This window comes from Phacochoerus africanus, chromosome 4, assembly GCF_016906955.1.
Source record: "Phacochoerus africanus isolate WHEZ1 chromosome 4, ROS_Pafr_v1, whole genome shotgun sequence".
Taxonomy (NCBI): Eukaryota; Metazoa; Chordata; class Mammalia; order Artiodactyla; family Suidae; genus Phacochoerus; species Phacochoerus africanus.
In genome coordinates, this window is record NC_062547.1 from 132100607 (window position 1) to 132122240 (window position 21634).

At 41.6% G+C, this 21634-nt stretch overlaps 1 protein-coding gene and 2 long non-coding RNA genes across 3 annotated transcripts in view; 2 read left to right on the forward strand and 1 right to left on the reverse strand.

The window, feature by feature from the left end:
- The window catches only part of LOC125126299 (uncharacterized), a 31833-nt gene extending 15319 nt beyond the window's left edge, over positions 1 to 16514 (forward strand). The window contains exon 3 of the long non-coding RNA XR_007134589.1: positions 16311 to 16514. This is a non-coding gene — a long non-coding RNA (uncharacterized LOC125126299). The remainder of the gene's footprint in view (positions 1 to 16310) is intronic.
- LOC125126298 (uncharacterized) lies at positions 15886 to 19509 on the reverse strand. Its single transcript, XR_007134588.1, has 4 exons — positions 19309 to 19509; positions 18974 to 19155; positions 17838 to 18147; positions 15886 to 17526 (listed from the first exon to the last, which is right to left on the reverse strand). It is a non-coding gene; the product is annotated as an uncharacterized LOC125126298 (long non-coding RNA).
- Positions 17689 to 21634, forward strand: part of ADAMTS19 (ADAM metallopeptidase with thrombospondin type 1 motif 19) — a 264349-nt gene continuing 260403 nt past the window's right edge. The window contains exons 1-2 of the mRNA XM_047778552.1: positions 17689 to 17892; positions 18528 to 19171. Coding sequence (XP_047634508.1) covers positions 17805 to 17892; positions 18528 to 19171 — 732 coding nt within the window. The 5' untranslated portion in view covers positions 17689 to 17804. The remainder of the gene's footprint in view (positions 17893 to 18527; positions 19172 to 21634) is intronic.

A 21634-nucleotide genomic window follows, 5' to 3' on the forward strand; every position in this document is an offset into this window, starting at 1 on the left:
GTGGTAAGCAAGACAGACTCATTCCTTTCTTCATTAACCTTCATGGGTAATATCCTGGTACAATGGAATAGCACTTGATTTATCATGGGAAGCAGATGGTTATCTGCTGCTCCGCAGTCACATCTTGATCACGGCCTAGGAGAAAGCCAAAAACTTTTGTAAAGAAAGCAACAGTTAGAGTTCCTATTGTGGCTCATCAGGTTAACAACCCGACATCATATACATGAGGATTCAGGTTCGGTCCCTGCCCTCGCTCAGCGGGTTAAGGGTCCAGCATGGCCGCAAGCTAGGGCATAGGTCACAGATGTGGCTCAGATCTGGTGCTGCCATGGCTGTGGCATAGGCCTGCAGATGCAGCTCCAATTTGACCCCTAGTCTGGGTACTTCCATAGGCTGCAGGTGAGGCCTTTAAAAAACCCAACAGCTCTTTGCAGAGAGGGATGTAACATGGTTTCGGAACCATGATTTTCTAATCCTGTCTTGTCGCTGCTCTAGACAGGGATAGCACTCGCATTCCTGATGACCCTCTTACTTTCCTGAGTCTATAGAATAGGAAGGCAGAGCTATTTGCACCCCAGCAAGACCAGTTGGAGAAAATTTGGTTGCTCTGAACCATGCTCAAAGTGTACCATCCTTTCTGTCAACTAGTAAATAGGGTGGAAAGGCGAAGACATACATTTTTTTCCAAAATCCGAAGAACACACAGAGGGTTTTTCTTACCAGCAGAGAACAAGGTATGGCAAACAATTTCTTGACTTTGAAAGGGAGTTTTCGACTTGCCCCAAATTCCTGGACTCTCCAAAATGTCACTGAGGTGGTAGGCCCTTAATCTCCCAATCTTTAATATCTGTGCTTTCCACCAAGAATGGCTGCCTCATGGTCTCTGTGTCCCATCAGCAGTGTTATTGCCTAATGAACAAGCATTACATCCCTTGGGGGAATATAATCTTTAACATTCCTGTGGACTAAGTTACAGAAAATGTTAGAGAATAGACACAATCTAGGAGAAATTTGTCCTTTGATCTCTTTTAGGTAAATACAAATTGTTTCCATTGCTCTATATTATCAAGGCAACAGTATTACCAAGGCACAAGTTAACTGTTGGAGGCTGCATTTATTTGTACAAGTAAAAAAGCCACATCTAGGAGTTCCCCTTGTGGCTAAGCAGGTTACAAACCTGACTAGTATCTATGAGGATGTGGGTTCAACCCCTGGCTTCACTCAGTGGGTTAAGGATCCTGCATTGCTGTGAGCTATCCTGTAGGTCACAGACGCCACTCAGATCCCACATTGCTGTGGCTGTGGTGCAGGCCGGCAGCTGTGGCTTCGATTGGACCCCTAGCCTGGGAACTTCCATAGGCCGCAAGTGCAGCCCTAAAAAGGAGAAAAAAAAATTAAAAAGTCATATCTTGAAGAGCAGTGAAAAATTGGTTAATTATACTGCAATCATTTATTACTCTCCAGGGCCTGTCCTCTACACAGGTGAGTTAAATAAGAATAGGGAAAAAAATTCAGCACCTTTGCATCGTCAAAGTCTCTGATGGCAGTACTGATCTCTGCAGTTTCATAGTAATTCAAGGTTACTTTTATTTGTAATTTTGGTTTGGAGGGGATTTCTAGTGGTTTCCAGTTTGTTTATTATCATCATAGAGCCTTACCTTTGGTGTTGGAAACCCCGTGGAGAGATCTGCCAGTTCTCAGTGTCTCTATACCTAGTATATATGCAGCAAGGGGGAAAAAAAAAAACCACAGGCTTGTGATGGACATTACTATATTTTCACTAAAATCTACTCCCACCACAGCCCCACTCTATGAAATGTTAGGCTATATTTCCCACCATCCCTTGTATATAGGGACAATCCTGTAGTCAGAGTTTGCCGAAAGTCTGTGAACAGGTGAGATATATACCATTCTGGGTACAGCCAGCAAGGTTATGGGACATGGAAGAGCCCCGAGAAGGATGGAGCCTGGGTTCTAATGTATAAGGAGCACCTGCTCAGTCTGTCACCTACCTGAGAAATACATTTCTATTGTGTTTCAGCCATTATGTATTTGGGAGTGCATTTATTACAATGGTCTTATAAATACAGTGTGGATTCAGGATTTCACTGGGGAGACTCAGACCAAAATTTATTTATGATTTTCAGGAGTTCCCACTCTTAATAGGTAAATTGCCATGGATGTGGGGGCCTCAGGTATTGGTGTTTTCTCAGAGCTTGTGTTGAACAATAAGACTCAAAAGACCGGCACATATTCTATTCCCCAAAGTGACACAATCTGAGGCAATAATTACAGGTTCTTTTCTGCCAGGCAGGCAGGAAGATTGGCTTACAGACGATGTAATCGTCAGGTCTCCTCAGAGGTGTCTAGACTTTCCTTCATTCAAGGGACTTCAGGCTGTATATTGCCAGGTCCAGACATTTGCTAAGAATCATCAGACATAGAGGATTTTTTTTTTGTTTGCTTATATTTTGTTTTTATACTTTTAAAATATAGGTCAAATATCCATTTCATTCCCAAGAATCCTATGATAAGTTAGCCACCACCATAATCTCTGTCAGGCCATTTCAATTATATTACCAGTAATTAGAGCCTTCCCCCTGAGGTCAAGTGCCACTTTGTCCCCCAAGGTCCTAGTGGCCCCATTAGAATCAGGGAGCCATTTCACCTGCATCCCACTGCAGCTTCCAAGAACTGATGCTAGTGTATTTTTAGATGAGATTGGGCCGTTCAGGGTGGTACAGCTGTAGACAAGTGTGTATTTTTAGAGATGACACTAGTCCTTCCATGAATTTATTTTCTAGGCCTTGGAGAAAGGAACAACTTCTTGGCCTTTTGGGATCATATATGTCACCCGACTGAATCCCTCCAGCATTCTAATCTCTGGCCTTTGGATTTCTTCTTCCCAATAAACTGAGGACATTCTGAAAGTAATAGGAGTTAAAGATGGATTTAGTCCACTCATAGAAGCCCATGGATTCTAGTACATTGCTTACACTGAGAATTTTGGAATTTGGGTCTCTTATTGACCTTGTGTTAGGGCCACTAGAAAGAGTTAACCCATCCCACATTTCTTAAATTCTATGCAGTAAGTATATGGTTGCAGAAAATTCTGCTGTCAGTACATATTTCATTTCAGTAGACTAGAGACAATATTTTCAAGAGAAACCTTGTTGTATGTCATGGACCGAGAGATGCCTTCTGATGAATACCAACAGAATATTCATTGCCTTCAACCCCAGCTCCTACTCCCTGACAGCAGTTTTAAGTCATAAGTCTTGCTTGGAGCAACAGAATTGGATTCCAGTTAGCTTTAGGAGCAAAGAATTTAATACAGTTATGTCATTGTGTAGCTTAAAGAATGGATGGGATAGTTAGAAAACCAGGCTCTGAAAGCAGGCAGAAACTCCAGGAAGCTGGACAGCTGTCATTATTGCCAAGGCTTAACCCCTGGAATAGCTGGTTAGGATGCTCCTACAGCCAGCTCAGGACACTGAACATACTATTGGCACTTTTGGCATCACAGCTATCGGCCACTGCCGTTGAAAGGAATTCTAAATTACGCCTCTTTCCTTTGTGCCGCCTGTTCCAGATCTGCCAGTATGTACAGCCAGTCACCCAAGCCTAGGTCGTGAGTCTGCACCCCGTGGATAAGGGGAGTGAGAACCTGGACTTGGGGTTACTTAATTGGGTATCAGCGACCTTCTGCCCCAGGATGTTTCTCCCTTGACGCATGAAGGGAGGTCAAATGATGGGCATTCATAACCTCAACAGGGCCAAGGCCCACAACACCCTGCTAATATGAAGTTCTGTTTCATGCTAGTGGTTAATTTCCCATCACTAATCAACAAAGGGAGTATTTTCCAATCTTTTTTTTTTTTTTGCTAGTGACATCCTTGTTGTCTCAAAATTATTCTAAAAACCCTTTTTAGCGCCTCTCTTTATCTGTCTCTGTCTCTGACTCTCTCCCACACATATACACACACCGCACACATCTTGAGAACTTAAAATAGCCATAGAACTGTAGACCTAAAAGCCGTATCTTAATCTCATCCGTGTCCTCCCACTTCTGGCAGGATCACATACAAATGCTGCTATCTTTGATTTCATTCATTCATTGATTCAATAAACATTTATTGAGTGTTTAGCAGGTTAGGGCATTTCTTCTAAGATTCAGCCCTTCAAATGATGTTGGAATTAAGCATACTGCTAACCAAAAGATCCTAAATTATATAGCACAGGATGCTTAAGGCTTTGTGGTAGACACAATGGTTCTAGTTTTCAGATAATGATTGTTAACAGTGATCTTTGTTACTTAGGAGGATTCAGCTCCACAGAATGCAATGGAAATGTCCAAGAAGGAAGCTCTTGGCCCTAGATCATTACGTGTTAGTATTGGAATTAGAGTCCCCACAGGGATGTGTAAAAAATGAGTAAACACTAAGTGCAAAGAAACTATATACAAGATAGAAGTGGTAAAAAAAAAAAATATGAAATTATGGTCTTTTGTTGTTCATGAAGCTGAAGAACTTTATTATGACACACTTTATTGATTTTTTGATTTTAATCCTGGCCTCTTTTACTCTTGAGGGACCTTAAAATGCCTCTTTAGGTAGAATCAATTCCTGTAGTGACTTTTACATGAAATCCAAACAAATCTAGACACCTCAAGCCCTGTGTTGCCCTCAGAAATAAAATGCAAGTTCTATATCTTCCACCCCTTCTTTGATTGGTAAAAGAATTGGTAAAAGAATAGCAATAAAATGTCTATACCCTTTCGACTGCTGAAAAGTTTATATAACATATAACAAAACTTTGTAATAATCTTTTTTCTTCTTTTATAAGTCTTTTCAAAGTCCATTGATCACAGCATAGAAATTGCCACTACAACATTTGTCTCACTTTCTCCGAAAGTTCAGTGAAACTCAGTTTTCACAGGATCTTTTCTTCCTTGTTACTTTTTCTTTCCTTCTCAGATATGCTTTTTCTTCTAACTGTTCTTTGCATTACCTGGATTTGAAAGACTAGTTTTCATGTGATTAACCAAGTGCTTGACCCAAGTGCTGAGCAGTAGGAATTGAGCATGTTTCTTAGAAGGCAAGAGAGAGGAAAAGCTATGTGTATTTATATATTTCATTTTTGTCTGTCATATACTATTATGTTGACATTTGTCAATGTGTTTTTGTTTTATAATAGTCTGAAAGGCACAAAACTAGCAGTGATTATCCCAAGGGAGCAGAATTGTGGGATAGTTGCAGGGATTTGAGCAAAGTTAAACAGTAAAAAATTACAAATAAATACTAGATCACAGAAGACTGTGAGTAGAAAACTAGGTACTATTCTGGCATAAAACAATGAGACCTAACCTGCTACTTATTATATTTGAGGAAGAGAAGAAGAGACACGTGTGTAAGAATAAGTAGGAGTCAGAGCTCCTGCCATGGCACAGTGAGTTAAGAATCTGACTGTAGCAGCTCCTGTGGCTGGAGAGGTGTGGGTTTGATCCCAAGCCCTGCACAGTGAGTTAAAGCATCTGGCATTGCAGCAGCTGTGGTGCAGGTCGCAACTGTGGCTTGGATTCTGTTCCTGGCCTGGGAACTTTCATATGCTGCAGGTGCAGTCATTTTAAAAAAGAAAAGAAAGGAAGGATGGAAGGAAGGAAGAAAATAAGTAGGAGTTATCTAAGCTCATGTACAAAATGGAAGAGGACCTATTTCAGGCAGAGTTAATAGCATGCATAGTCGTGAGCCTGAATAAATCATAGTATGTTTTAAGAATTGAGGGAGAACCAAAAGGAAAGAGTAGAATGTGATGAGACTGAAGACATGAAGCAACTCAGATGAAACCAGGCCTTTAAGTTATGTGAAGAGGGTTGAATTTTATTCTATGTACGCTAGGAAGCCACTGGAAGATTTTAGTTAGGGGATATTACTCTCATTTAAACAGACCACCCTATCTACAGAGTGAAAACTGGAGTGTGGTGGAGACAAAGTGAACACAAGAGACAGGTGAGTTAGTGTTACAGTTATAGATGGGATGGCATCAGGTTATGGCCAGAAGTGTTGGAGAGAGTAAATGAATTTTAAAAAGCTACTTTTAAAATAATCTATGATATGATTGATTTCATGTTGATGACAAAAAAAAAAAAAAGAATGAGTCAAGGGTGACTTCCTGGGCTCATGGTTTGAGCATCCAGGTAGATGGGCAGAGGTAGCTCTTACTTACCTGGGGAATCCTATAGGAGAATTCCTATTTCCTACACAAATACCTCTTAATGCCTCATAGGGAAGCAGTGAGTATGTCACATATTCATATTGTCTTTGATTCTTTTATTGAGATATAACATATGCAATGAATTTTTCCAATGTTAAATGTACAATTTAAATGTTTTGAAAAATACAGTCATGTCACCTGTACTGTAATCATGAGACAGAATATTTCCATCACTCAACAAAGTTCTTTCATACCCCTTTGCCCTCTGTGTCTTCAGGCCAGCCCCGGCCCCTGGCGCTGATCTCCTTTCTGTCACTTTACTTTTTCTAGGCTTTCAAATAAATGGAAGCTGCTTTCACTTAGAATAATGCTTCTGAGATCCATACACATTGTTACTTGAATCAGTTACGTATTTGTTGCTGCAAATGTTTGTTCACTTTATTGCCAAGGGAAATTCCCCTAAAAACATACAGTAAAATTTGTTTCTCCACTCAACTGATGGGCATTTTGTTGTCTTTTTCCAGTTTGGGGCTATTATGGGTAAAAAGCTGGTGTGAAAATTCCAGTAGTCTTTTGTATATACATGTATCCATTCTTCTTGGTAAATATATTGGAAATGGGTTGCTGAGTTGTATGACAAATGTATATTTAAGAAACATAAGAAGCTGTCAAACTTTTTTCCAAAGTGGCTGTAACCTTTCGCATTTATATCAGTAATGTGTGAGAGGTCTACTTGTTCTTCACCACAGTAAATATTTGGAATTATAGATATTTTAAGTTTTCCTCATTCTAATGTGTGTGTAGCATTAACTACCTGTGTTTTAATATGTATTAACGTTATTTCTTTAGTTACTAATGATGTTGGAGATCCAAATATAAAAATATGATACTTTACCTTACCTCATCTCATCTACCGAAATTATATCAAAATGGATCATGGACTTAAATGTAAAAAGAAAACCTTTAAAACTTCTAGAAGAAAATACTTGAGAAAAGTATTTGATCTTGGGTTATGCAAAAATGTCTAGGAAACCAAGAGAACAAACCATAAAGGATAAATTAATAAATTAGACTTTATCAAAATTAAAAAAAATGCTCTTCCAAAGACATTGTTTAGTAATAAGGCAAGCCCCTGACAAGAAGAAAATGTTTACGAAATTATATCTGCTAAAGGATTTTCTCTTTCTCTTCCCCTCATCTTCTTTTCCTCTTTACTGCTTCTGGTTTGCATGGGTTTTGATGAGAAATCTGCCGTCACTCTTATCTTTCTCTGCCTCATGTCTTTTCCTTTGGCTGGTTTTGAGATCTTCTATCTCTACTTTGCTTTTAGCAATCTGATCAAGATATGTGTTGCTGTATTTTTCATTAGGTATGCTCTGTTTGCATATATATGTTTATAGTTTCCATCAAATCTGAATAATTTTCAGTCTTATTTCTTCAAATAGTTTCTCATCCCACTTCCATTTCTTCTCTCCTTCTACGACTCCAGTTGCTCATATGTTGGATCATTTGTTATCCCTATAGCTCACCATGTTCAAGTCATTTCTTCTTGTATTCTTCTTTCTATGCTTCACTTGGAATTTTTATTGCTTTGTCTTCAAATTCACTAATCTTTTTTTTCCTGAAATGTCTAATCTTTTAATACCATCCAGTGGGTTTTTCATTTAAAATATTGTATTTTTATCTCTAAAATTTCCATTTGGGTCTTTTTAATTTCCTGCCTCATCAGATTTACGTTTTCCTCTATCTTCTTGTAAAGCTATATCATACCTACAACAGCTGATTGTTTTGGCTCTTTCTATTACTTCTGTATCATGTCTGGATCTATTTTTACTAATTTCTTTTTTGTTGTGGGAAACATTTTTATGCTTTTTTTCATATCTGGAATTTTTATTGGCTGCAGAAGAATGAGAATTTTGCATCATTACTGCTTATTATTATTTCTTTAAATCCAGTGGACTTTATCCTAGTAGAAAATTACTTGAAATCATAGGGATCATTTTGAGGCTTCCTTTTAAGACTCATTGGACTAGATTCGATTCAATTTTAATTATAGGAGTGACTTAGTCCCATTAGTAAGCAGATAACTTTCTAAGAGCACCGTCAAATGCCCCTGTCATTATGAGGTTCTTCCACTTCTAGTTGGTGGGAATACACAGAACATGAGGTATTGTTTGGCCTAATGCTTTCTGCCTCCCCCCTCCCACCACCCAGACTATGGTTAGTTTCATTACACACGTGCACAAATCAGAACACAAACAATTACTTTAGAGTTCACTCAGCAAACATCCAGAATCTCCTTTCTTCGTGGTAGTTGTAATGATATATCCACAAATTCCTTGATATTCCTCCCATCAAATGGTGGAATTTAGTTCTCTTCCTTTAGAGTATGAGCTGGACTTAGTGACCCATGTTGGACAAATAGATTATAGCAGAAGTGATTGGATATCATTTCTGTGTTTAGGCTGCCACAACATTGTGGCTTCTTTCTTGGGTGCATTCTCTTACTCTCTCTTGGATAACTGCTCCAAAGGAATCCAGAACCTTCAGGCTCAGTCAAACCATCAGTGACTATAACCTGCAGCTCTAGCCAATAGTTTAGTTGGAGTTTTATGAGAAATTCTGAGCCAGAACTACCCAGATAAGCCTTCCTTCGATTCTTAACACTAAGAGACAGTGTGAGATGATACCTTTTTTTAAATGCTAAGTTTTGGGGTACTGCTATGTAGAGGTAGGTAACTAACACATATTTTGGTACTTTTAAGTACGTATTGCTGTACCAATAGCTTGAATTGTGAAAATTGCCCTGGTGCTGGGCAGTGGACATTGACAAGAGTATCATTAAAAACCTAAGATATTCTGAAGAAGCTTTACTTGAGGTTTTATTTAGTTTTTACTTTATTTTGAAATAATTTTGTACTCAGAAAATTTGAAAATATAGTACACATATTTTTATGCATACTTCCTTCAATTTTCATCAATGATAATAACCATAGTATATGATCAAAACCAGGAAATTGACATTGGTGCAATACCATTAAATAAACTACAAACATTTGTTGAATTTCACAAGGGGTGTGTGTGTGTGTGTGTGTGTGTGTGTGGTTCTATCAGATACTATCGTGTATAGATGTGTTACCACAACCATGATTAAGATACAAAGCCGGAGTTCCTGTCGTGGCGCAGTGGTTAACGAATCCGACTAGGAACCATGAGGTTGCGGGTTCGGTCCCTGCCCTTGCTCAGTGGGTTAACAATCCGGCGTTGCCATGAGCTGTGGTGTAGGTTGCAGACGCGGCTCGGATCCCGCGTTGCTGTGGCTCTGGCGTAGGCCGGTGGCTACAGCTCCGATTCAACCCCTAGCCTGGGAACCTCCATATGCCACTGGAGTGGCCCAAGAAATAGCAAAAAAGACAAAAAAAAAGGAAAGTTGAATTCATACTGTTAAGCTGATGGATAGGATGTGGGATATGAGATAAATAGAAAAATGGGGAGTTCCCGTCGTGGTGCAGTGGTTAACGAATCTGACTAGGAACCATGAGGTTTTGGGTTCGGTCCCTGGCCTTGCTCAGTGGGTTAACGATCCGGCGTTGCCGTGAACTGTGGTGTAGGTTGCAGACGCGGCTCGGATCCCGCGTTGCTGTGGCTCTGGCGTAGGCCGGTGGCTACAGCTCTGATTCGACCCCTAGCCTGGGAACCTCCATATGCCGCGGGAGCGGCCCAAGAAATAGCAACAACAACAACAAAAAGACAAAAAAGAAAAAGATACAAAGCCGTTCCATTATCAAAACAAAACTCCCTTTTGCCACTTATCTATGGATACACACTCTTTCAAACATAATACCTGGCAGCCACTAATATGTTCTCCATCACTATAGTGTAGGCATTTCAAGAATAATAAGAATCATACAGCATGCAAATTTTTGAGATTGACTTCTCATTCTGCATAATACTTTTGAAATCTATCCTATAGTTCATTTAATGTATAAGAGTTTCAGTTGATTGTACATCTTGTCAGTGCTTGGAATTGTCACTATTTCGTATTTTAGCCATTCTAATAAGCATGTAGTGGTATTTAATCATGGTTTTAATATTCATTTGTCTAAGAATTAATGTTTAATACCCTTTCATGTGCTTTTTGGTTCTGTATATACTTGTTTTTCAAGTCTTTTGTTCATTCTATAATTGGATTATTTGTTTTCTTAGTGTTTGAAATACCTTTAAAAATATTCTATATATAAATCCTTTGTCAGATATGTGATTTTTAAATATCTTCTTCCGGTGTGTGGGCCATCTCTTATCAGGGTCTTTTTTTCAGAGAAAAAGTTTTTCATTTTGATAAACTCCAGTCTATCATTTTTAAACAGATTTATTTATTTTTATTTTAAAATTATTATTACTATTATTTTACATATTCTGCTTTTGGTATCATGCATAAGAACTCTTGGTTTAACCCTAAGTCATGAAGACTAAAGCTTTTGTTCCACGTTTCCTTCTAGAAGTTTTGTTTTTATTTTACGTTTTATATTTAGATCTATGATCCATTTGGAGTTAATTTTTGTATAAGATATGAAATTCAAGTTAAGATTTTATTTTGTAATTATTATTTTGTCTGTAGTGTCCAGTTGTTCAAAACTCAGTTGTTGAAAAGACTACCATTTCTTTATTGAGTTGCTTTTGTACCTTTTAAAAAAAATTAGTTGACTGCTTAGGAGTTTCTGTCTTGGCTCAGTGGAAGTGAATCTGACTAGCATCCGTGAGGATGCAATTCAACCCCTGGCCTTGCTTAGTGGGTTAAGGATCTGCCATTGCTGTGAGCTGTGGTGTAGGTCGCAGACGTGGCTCGGATCCCACATTGCCGTGGCTGTGGTGTTGGCCAGCAGCTACAGCTCTGATTTGACCTCTAGCCTGGAAACCTCCATATGCTGCAGGTGCAGCCCTAAAAATAAAATATAAAAAAAATTAGTTGACTGCTTATGTGAAAATGTTTCTGTATTCTTTATTCAGAGCCATCAATCTGTGGAATATCACAGTCTCTTGGACTCCAGCTGTGGCGTAAACCTTAATATTAGACAGTGTTGTGCCCTCAGACTTTATTCTCTTTTGCCAGCTTTTCACTAGTTTTGTTTCTTTTTGTTTCCATACATATTTAAAAATCAGTTTGTCTATATCTACAAATTAATCTTGTTGGGATGTTGGTAGGAATTGCTATTAGAAGATAATTTAGGCTAAATTGTCATCTTTAATGTATTTTTTCTTCCAACCCGTGAAGCCACTGTATCTTGCCATTTATTTAGGTCTTTCGTTTTTATTAATATTTTGTGGTCATCTGGGTACACACCCTATACATGTTTTATTAGACTTACACGTAAATATTTCATTGTTTTGGAGCTAATTAAATGTTATTGAATTTTAACTTTAGTTTCCATTTTTTTTCACTGCTAGTAAACAGAAATATGGTTTATTTTTGCTGTTGACCTGACATTCCATGATCTTGCTTCTTACTCCAGGAATTTTTAAATATTTGTTTTAAGGATTTTCTACATAGAGTATCATGTCATTGGCAAATAGGGACAGTTTTATCTTTTTCCCAATTTGTATGAATTTTATTTTTTTTCTTGCTTTATTGCACTAGTTAGGATTTCCAATACTACTCTGAATCAGAGTGGTGAAAGTGGACATCCATGCATTGATCTCAAATGTTAGATAAAATTAAGTCTGCACTCTTAGCTGCAGTTTTTTAAAAATAAATTACCCATTTGGAGAATTTACCTCCTCCTCCTATTCCAGTTTACTGAGTTTTCATCATGAATGGATGTTGAATTTTGTAAAATGCCTTTTCTGCATGAATTGGTAGAGTCATGTGGTTTTCTTTCTTAGCTTGTTGTTATGGTGGATTACATTGATTTTGGAATATTGAACTAGCCTTGCATTTCTTAAATTAAGCCTCACTGGTCATATTACATTATTCTTTTTATATATTGCTGGATTCAATTTGCTAATATTTTGTTGATTTTACATCTATATTCATGAGATATATTGGTCTGTGTTTTCCCTTTTATACTGACTTTGGTTTTGGTAGAGGGTAATGCCAGCCTCCTAAAATTAGTTGCAAAGTGTGTTCTTCTGTTTTCTGGAAAAGATTATGTAGAATTGGTGTTACTTTTAAAACAAATGTTCAGTAGAATTAACCATTGAAACCATCTGGAATTAGAGATTTCTTTTTGAAAGTTTTCTAACTACAAATTTAATTTCTTAATACCTTAAAAAAGCTTTTAGTTGAAGCCATATGATGTTTGGTAAGGCTATAAGCAGAGGTTTGTAAGAAAGTGAGGTAAATATTATTGGAAACTAAAGAAAAGGGAAACTTTCTTATATGGTGGCATTAGGCTTAGCAACACTGTTGTCTGCAGTAGAAAATGGGCCTAATGAACTGGTTCATCAACTTAAAAAAGAGATTTCAAAAAAATTTTTGAAGGTGACTCCTGGTTTATTCCTTCTTATAGAAAATGTGAAAGGAGAGAGACAAACTGAAGAAAAACGGTTAACAAAAAGCTACAAGGACTTGAGGGCTCTGAATAATGTCAGTCTCTTTTTCTGGAAAATAGTGCTACAATTAAGATCAAATTGCATTAAAGAGGAAACGAAGGCACTTTCAGGAAACTATGGTCTAACAATGAAGACAAGGATGTGACTGTAAAATCCTTTAAGAACTCATAAAGATCAAATGCGGCCACTTGGAATCTCTTTTAGTCAGAGTGAAGGCCTTCAAGGTGTTTAGGTGTGTGTCTTCCAGATCCATTCGGTCAAACAAGAGGGCTCCTAAGAGGTCTGCAGGCACTGTCTCTAACAGTTTCATCAGAACTCAAGATAGGGAAGGGTTTATTTTAAAGAGATTTGTGAGGGTCTGGCTGTGTCTAATGGAGTGAACCTCACAAAGATTCACAGAAGACACAGAGTTTGAAAAACAGAATAATGCATGCAGAAACATTTCTGGTCAGAAGGGGGCAGAGATTATATAAAATGCTATGAAGTTGTTGGAGCCATAAGTTCTACTGTCAGGAAATTAACTGAGGAAAAGGACTCAGTTGAGAATTCATACTATCTTTCATGAAAATGGAAAGATGACTTAGAGGGTAGATGTAAGTTCCCCAGGGGGCAGACCTCAGAGCCTTGGAGAATTATTCTCAGATCTTGAGATATAATCAGGGGACTTTACATCTTTGCAATTGGATTTCAAAATTGCTGTGGACCAGTGGGTCCTTTGTGCCTCCTCCTTTCCTCCCTTCTGAGCTGAAGTGTCTGTAGCAATTACCCTCTGCTTGTTCTACCACAGTATGGTATATTGGAGAAAGATAAAATTTTCCTTCAGTTTCACAAGTCTGTAGAGAAAGGAGGACTAAATTCAGGGAGCTCTTCTTAATGAACTACACTGAAGCCATTCATGTTCACATGGACATGATTTATATGGTAAGATTATATGGTAAGAATGAGCTAAAGCCTTGATAAGATGAGCCTTTTGATGGCCTTGTGAGAGCATAAATATATTTTGCACGTGAAGGGATTGCAAATAATGTTTTGGCCAGGGGCGGATAAATGGTCTCTGATGGTTTTAAAAACAGGACCTTTGATACCTCTCCCTTTGAGTGTGGGCTGCACCTTGTGATTTGCTTTTGATGAATAGAATATGGCAGAAATGATGGTATGCAATCTTCAGTCTTAAATTACAAAAAGACCAGAGCATGAGGTTTTGATGCACTTTCTCTCTTGGATCCCTTGTTCTGAGGGAAAACATGGAATGAAAGTCCCGATGAGGAGGTGGATGTGACAAAGTTTCCTGCCAACAGTCATGTGACTTTGAAGATAGAATCTCTATCTTCACTAAGTTGTTGGCAACTATAGTCTTGGTCAATAGTTTGAATGACATCTTGTGAAAAATCTTGAGCAGAAATACCTAGCTTAGCTACTTCTAGATTCCTGATCCTCAGAGACCATGTGAGATAATAGATATTTGCTGTTTTAAAGGGCAAATTTTGTTATGCAGCAGTAGATTGCTATACCCTCTATGCAAGTCCTTCTTCTCTGGTATTGTGCCCTGTGCTCTATCTTCTCAACTCAGCCAAGTCTTCAGGACTCTATTTGGATTTCTCCTCTCCGTACTGCAGCTTATAAACTGCTTCCTGGTAATAAGCTGGGGAAATTCTAGTGATCACCTCTTTGCTTCCCTTTTCTCATAACCGCAGTCCTCAGCTGCTCTTGTCCTATATTTGAAAACCATTGTTTTTTTGTTGTTTTTGTTTTTACCTTTTGTCTCTTTTCCTAATTGCTTAAGCTGAGAGGTAAGTCTGGTTCCTGTTACTCTATCATGGCCACAACTAGCTTAAGTCTTGCTGTCCACTTAGATGTGAGTGCTCCTGGGAGTAGATATCCTCATGCAACTCAGTGAAAGGGTTCTTTGTATTTTCTTAAGGTTTTAAGTTTTTTTTGGAGGGGAAAGGATTGAACATTAGCTTTAGGTCATGAGAGGCTTTGGGCCAATGAGTGAAGAGAATGAAGAAGGGCCAAAGGCACTGAGGCCAACCTTCTACATAGAGAGGCATGGGTTTTAAAATGCAACATGTAGGCGAGCACACTGTGTACAAGAACAATTGGTTCCACTTACTCTGGTGCTTTGTCACTTCCCTCCACCCCACAAAAGCAGTGCATGGTTGATGCCAGCTACCATCTGGTGACACAGGTAGTGACCTGTCTTAAGCAACCTATCTTTCCCAGCTGCTCTTTTCTTCCCTCTAAGGCTGATAATGTGCACACATGCCACAGTCCTGTCTCTATTTTACCACATACAATTTGCTTAATTCCAAATCAGGCTAATTCTTTTTTCTCACATGCATACATTCTCAGACCCACTTTAACTGATGCTCTTATTTACGCATCTAAGTCTCTTCAAGTTCAGCACAAAATTTTCAGACAAGTCATTTTTCTCTTAGGCTTATTCTCTCTGAAAGTCAGATAAACTGATCATTAGCAGATCTAGCCTTGTAATTCTGGATAGGGGCATTAGAATATAATACCATATAGAAATCAGTTTCCATCATCTTCTAAAGCATCTTACAGAATGTCCTAACCTATTTGGTATAAATCATTGTATGAGGCAGGGTAAGTTAAAAAAAAAGATATATAAAAGAAATCATTCCTTCTTTTCCAAAAAAAAAAAAAATGATAGTCTACTAGAAGAAATAGGTATACAAGTCATTACAACCTAAATAATTTATAAAAGCCTTTGAAAATATACAAAAAAGTTGTAACAGTATTTCAAATAGGAGAAACACTACAGCAAGTTGGGAATTAGGTAGACTTTTTTTTTGTAACAATCAATATTAACCCAGACCATAATGGACTGGAATGGGTTAATGGCTCTATTTAATGTGGGGTGGGGGGAGAAAGGCATAGATGAAACTTACATTGGCAACCTGTGATTTTTAAGCATATTTAATCATAGGGCTCATCTAGTTTAAAGGAATCACAAATGTATTCCCATAAATACATACAATTCAATATGCATTCCTTCTACAGTTTTACATTTTTGTTGTCTTCATTGTTAAAATTACACAAGAAACATTTTATTTAAGACCCAAATCCTTGTGGAGATGTTTCATTGAAAATAGTCATCTGTCTTAAAAATTTGCTTTATTTCTTAAAAATAAACTGCCTCTGATTTCTTGTCTAGTTTTCACTCGGTATAATTGAGTCTCATAAAAAGGAGGGTGTAGGCTCCTAAGTAACACAGATATTTCTTGACTGTCTGGAAACCCACACCCACCCTAGTTACTCCAGTTTTATAGATTTTTACAAGACAAGGTTTGGAGACAGACACACCTAGAGTGTCTTTGTTTTTAAACTCTGGACCACTCTAAGTATTCTAGGACTCAGCTTATTCAAACAATAGCTTTCCTTTGAAATTAGATCATCTGCCTCCCTTAAAGGCATAGCATTCACCTTTGACACGAGGGACAGAAGGTAAAACAACAAAGGATGCAGTGACCCAACTTCAGTGCTGGAATTTTTTAAAACTGATTTACATCAACTCTTATTTCTAGGTGTCCAGACTAGTCCAGAGGATGGAAACGGCAGGTGAGATCAAAGACCCCTGAGTCTGATGTGAAAGGTTGGATGTGGCTGAGAAAGAAGTGTGGAAAGGGGAGTAGGTATTGTGAAGAGCTGTAACAGAGGAAGCAAGAATATTTATGGTCGAATTTCCCCCAGAAGACGAAAATAGGAAAAACCTATTTTTTAAGTTGCAAAAAAAAAAAAAAAAAAAAAACAGTTAAAAAGCCACAATAATCTCATTTGACCTGAGATCTTCAGAATACAATATTTAATGCCGCTCTGCTTAATCTCACCCTCATTAGGGGTGTGTGTGTGTGTGTGTGATTTATCATTTTTGTGGGGGGGTGCTTTAGAGAAAGGCGGGGCGGCGGGGGGGGGGTTGAAATTGATAGCACTGATGAATGGGGGCGGGAAAGATAAGGTGGGATAAGGGGCTCTGAAATGTCAGGGTGTCTACTGTCCTGGGAACCTCTGAAGCACCCTCCATGACGAATTACATTATCTCCAGGCTTAGAAAATTCCTGGAGACAAAGATGGGAAGGAAAATCAAAGGTCTTTGGTAAATGGCTGTTGCTTTGTGCTCAAATCTGCACTGTTTGGCTCTGTGTGGTGTGTAGATGGGGGGAGAACTCCCCTGAAGGAGGGGCCCGAGTAAGGGGGTGAGGTAGGGAGAGGAAGGCCCTTCTACCTGCACACACCTCAGTGGGGAGGAGGGGGGGTGCCCCCTACCAAAGGATGCAAATCCGGCCTTCAGGAGTGGCCAATCAGGAGTCAGGTGAGGGGCTTGGGATTCTCCACCCCACCCTAACCGGGCGTGTGAGCACGTGTGCGGTGTTCTGGGACCTTTGTCCCGCAAAGTCACTCTTGGCGGGCACCCCTTGCTCCCTTTTTCTTGTCAGATCCTCTGGAATCTTTTCTTGTCCACACCCCACCTCACGAGCCTTGTCTTCCCCTCAACCCCTTACAAATTGTCTCCCACGCTGCTGCGGGTAGGAGCCTGGAGCACTCCGGTAGAGGAGGGTGCGAGCTTGGCACGCGAGGCAGCCGGGACCGTGGCACCAGCCTCTGCCTGTTCCGCGCGGGTGCAGGCGGCGAGCCTCGGCTCGGACACCGCGGCGCTCCTGCCCGCACAGGGCAGTCCTCCACCAGTCCCGAGGCAACACTGCCGTTGACTGTGGGGGCTGTCCTGTGGGGCTCCGGAAACTCCTGCAACGTCCAGAACACAGAAAATAGACTCATCACCTAACTCGCCAGGGAGCCGGAGCGCTGCGGGGCCGCGGTGCTGCCTGCCCCCGCTCCTCCCCCACCCCACCCCCACCCGTGCTCCGGCAGCCTCTCGGAGTCACACAGCACCCCCCCACACCCCACCCCCCGGCAGACAAAGGGCCTGGGCAAACTCGCCGCCCGGCCTCCTTGCGCTCCGGGAGGCGGCGGCGCCCGCGGTGGATCGCTCACGGAGGCGCGCGCGGGGCCGGGAGCGCGGTATGGGGAAGAGCCGCGAGATGCGCCTGACTCACATCTGCTGCTGCCTCCTTTACCAGCTGGGGGTCCTGTCGAATGGGATCGTCTCAGGTAAGTTCTTCCGTGAGTTTCGACTGGCTTTGCAACTTCCCCAGCAGAGTACCGGAACGCACGGGTTGGCAGGGCTGGTGCAGCTGTGCGCGGTGAGCGGGCTTCGGAGGGTAGCAAATAAAAACCAGCGTGCGGGTGCGGAAGAGAGGGTCGCCCTAGCGAGCGAAGCGCACTTCTCGCGGCCTCATTTTAAACTCGTGAAATGCTTAGTTTTCCTCTAATGAGTGTAGATTTGCAAAGGCACGTTTACAGCACCTGGAGGAAAATTGGGAAGTGAAGAAATGGATAGCGCTGCCTGGCCGTGGCAGATACTTAAGAAAATCATTTAAGTATGCTGGAGTCTTTGCACGGGTTTTCTTTTCAACAACTAAGTGCTGTCATTAAACTTTGCAGCCCCCCCCTTCCTCCGCCCCCTCCCCCCGCCCCGATAATCGCACTTTTATTTTGAAAATGCTGGGGTCTGTAATCTGATCGCCAGGCTTCAGGGTTTGCAAGAGTTTCAGGGGCTAGACGGGTGGTCTCCAGCTCATTACCCGAGAGTCCTGTGTCTGAGCGGAGTATGAGCCCGTGGATGCTTGTGCTACTGGAACCGCGGCACTTTAAGCCCCGCACTTCTCTGTCTGCCCCGCCCGCAGGGCTGCAGTTCGCCCCCGACCGCGAGGAGTGGGAAGTCGTGTTTCCGGCACTCTGGCGCCGAGAGCCGGTGGACGCGGCGGGCGGCAGCGGGGGCAGCGCGGATCCAGGCTGGGTGCGCGGCGCTACCGGCGGCGGAGGCGCCCGAACGCAGACGGCCGGCAGCTCGCGCGAGGTGCGCTCCGTGGCCCCGGCGCCGCCCCGGGAGCCCGCGGAAGGCCGGTCCGAGCCCCGGCCCGGACCCCTGCCGCCGGGGGGCGAAGAGGACGAGGAGCTTGAATCGCAGGAACTGCCGCGGGGATCCAGCGGGGCTGCCGCCCTGTCCCCGGGCGCCCCGGCCTCGTGGCAGCCGCCGCCGCCGCCCCCGTCTCCGCCCCCAGCCCAGCCAGCCGAGTCGGACGGCGACGAGGTACTGCTGCGGATCCCGGCCTTCTCCCGGGACCTATACCTGCTGCTCCGGAGAGACGGCCGCTTCCTGGCGCCGCGCTTCGCGGTGGAACAGTGGCCCAGTCCCGGTCCGGGCCCCACGCGGGCAGCAGCCGCCCCGCGCCCTCCCGCGCCGCCCGACGCCGCCTGCTTCTACACCGGGGCGGTGTTGCGGCACCCAGGCTCGCTGGCCTCTTTCAGCACCTGCGGAGGTGGCCTGGTAAGCGCCTTTCCTTCCCCAGCTCTCCCTCCCTCTCCCCTCGTGGACCAGGCTGCCGTGCATGCTTCTCATCCCCTTCCCAAGTGCGCCCTGAACGTCACCCTGGTCTGCACCACCCAAGAGTCTACACCGTTTACCTCGCACGGAACATCTCTAGGCAGTCAATCTGACGGTAATAGCCTTCTTCTAGATGGTTAGAAGTTTCTTCGGAATACTGTGTAAAACTGTCTCCTTGTAACCCTTCCCACTGGTTTTATTTCTTCCTGCTTTTCAAAAGAAGCCCACCACGTGGTGTCTTTTAGGAGATTGGAAGACTGCTCGTCTGCTCACCGCTGATTCTCCTTGTTTGCCCCCCCCCCCCCCCACTCCCAGTTTCTCATCTGCTATCTCATGGGTTTTTTTTTGTTTTGTTTTTTTAAATGTCCTACTTCCAAGTTGTCAGAACAGCCCTCTTGGGAGTTGCATTCTGACAGCTGTCTAGAATTAAACATATCCACACTCACACGGGACACCTGTTCACTGTTCCTGTGAGAAAAGAGTGGAGGAGTTAACTCAAAGGCTGGGAGCGGTTGACGAATGGATGACATTAGAAGCCAGTCTTTGAAGGGTTATGGTTCTATGATTTAACATTTCTTTTCTGGTTTACATTTTATTTGGCAATGGTTTCTTTTCTTCACTCCACTCCATAGAGGAAAATAACAGGCCGTGAGAGCCTAGCTAAGAGGCCTCTTGGAACTAGAAAGTAAAAGCCATTTTGTTCTGTCTGAACAATAGAGATCATCCTTCGGCTTCCCACCCCCTCATGCCCCCCACCCCCCACCCGTTTTGACCTAGGGTTTGGAATAATTGGTACCTCCTGCCTTTACATTGTAGTAAACAATGCATAACATAAAATTTACAGTTTCAGCCATTTTTATATGTACAGTTGCGTGGCGTGAAGAACATTCGCATTGTTCTGCAGCCATTATCATTGTGAACTTTACTGTTGGTCTAAGGCAAACCCCACAAGGCATTGTAAACACCCAAGTGATTTGTGGCCTCATTTTGATGTTCCAAGCGAGTCCCTGATGAAATCCACAAGGACTTGTCTGAAAGCAACCTGCTTATTTGGGAAAAAAAAAAAAAATCCGATAATAATGGATAGCAGAAAATCTCAGCCCAATCAAAGGCACCCAAAGCCGCGAAATGGAAAAAGATGGTTAAAAGTCCAAATCGAATGAAACTGGAAATTTTTACCTATGCCCTTCTGTGGTCCTGTAGTCAAATGATGTAAAATGCTGGACAGGGCTATATTTTACCAGATGCTTATAATGATGAATATTCAAATATGGAGATTTTTAGCCATGATTGAAAAAAAAAATTGGCATGGAAAGATTACATGAAAAGCTTTTAGAAATGTTTTTTGTGGAACTGAGGTCTGAACACTTCACTAGGGGAAACATTTTGTGGGGATTTCATTGTCCACCAGGTTTTGGCTGGGGATTAAATAATTACATATAGAAAGTTCCTGGTGTGGTAGAAGCAATAGGGGATAAAGCATTTCACTGTGTTGAAATGTGGGCTTTTGGTCAGATTTTCCAAATGAGCTATGCCTTCTCTCCATACTTAAAGGAGCGAAGTTAGAATTATGAGTAGGTTTTTCATAGCCTGAATAGGAGTTTGACATACCTCCCCGTTTATCATGTTGGAGTTTTACTCACTTTTCCTATTAGCCGCATATGTAGATGTTCTGAACTGGGAAGTCTTTGTTATTGAGGAAAACTGACATTGCCAGCAATACAGTGTAGCAGTCAGACTTTGAGTAAAAAGTGAGGCAAATAGCCAAGAAGGGTGGGTTTGTAACTCCAGACCTCACCATGCCAGCCTTTTCCCTTATGAGGGCGGATTAAGAAAGAGAAAGCATAATTTGTTATCTGAGCTCTGACATTGGCTTGTTCCCTGATGATTGACAAGCCCCTTAGCTCTCTGGGATCCAGTTTTCATAAGTAAAATGAGAAAAACCTGAGGATTTAATTAACATGGGATGATAGAATGGAAATTTTATTGGCTGCTGAATATATTTCTAGGTCCTGCATTAGAGGAACAGCGTGGAACACAGGTGGTCATGAAACCGTAATCAATCAGCATGATAAATCAGATGTTATGCCCGAGGTTAAATCACACTTGGGGAGTTGGGGAACGCTTCCCAAAAGAGATAGAGTTTCAGTGGATTTTGGAGCATGGGGTGCCTTCCTCCTGACAGAAAAGAGCTGGGAGTGTTACAGGCAGAGGGAAGAGACTGAGCGGAGATGTGAAAATTCGGAGCCTATCAAGGGCATGAAAAAAAAAAAAGTTTGCGGTGAAGAGACCAGAAGGTGTAATAAAGGAAAGGGGTCCTAAAATGCTTGGTGAGATCAGATCTCAGAAGCCTTGTTTGCTAGAGTATGGGCTTTTTCTAACTCTCGGTTAGCTGGTTCCTCTCTG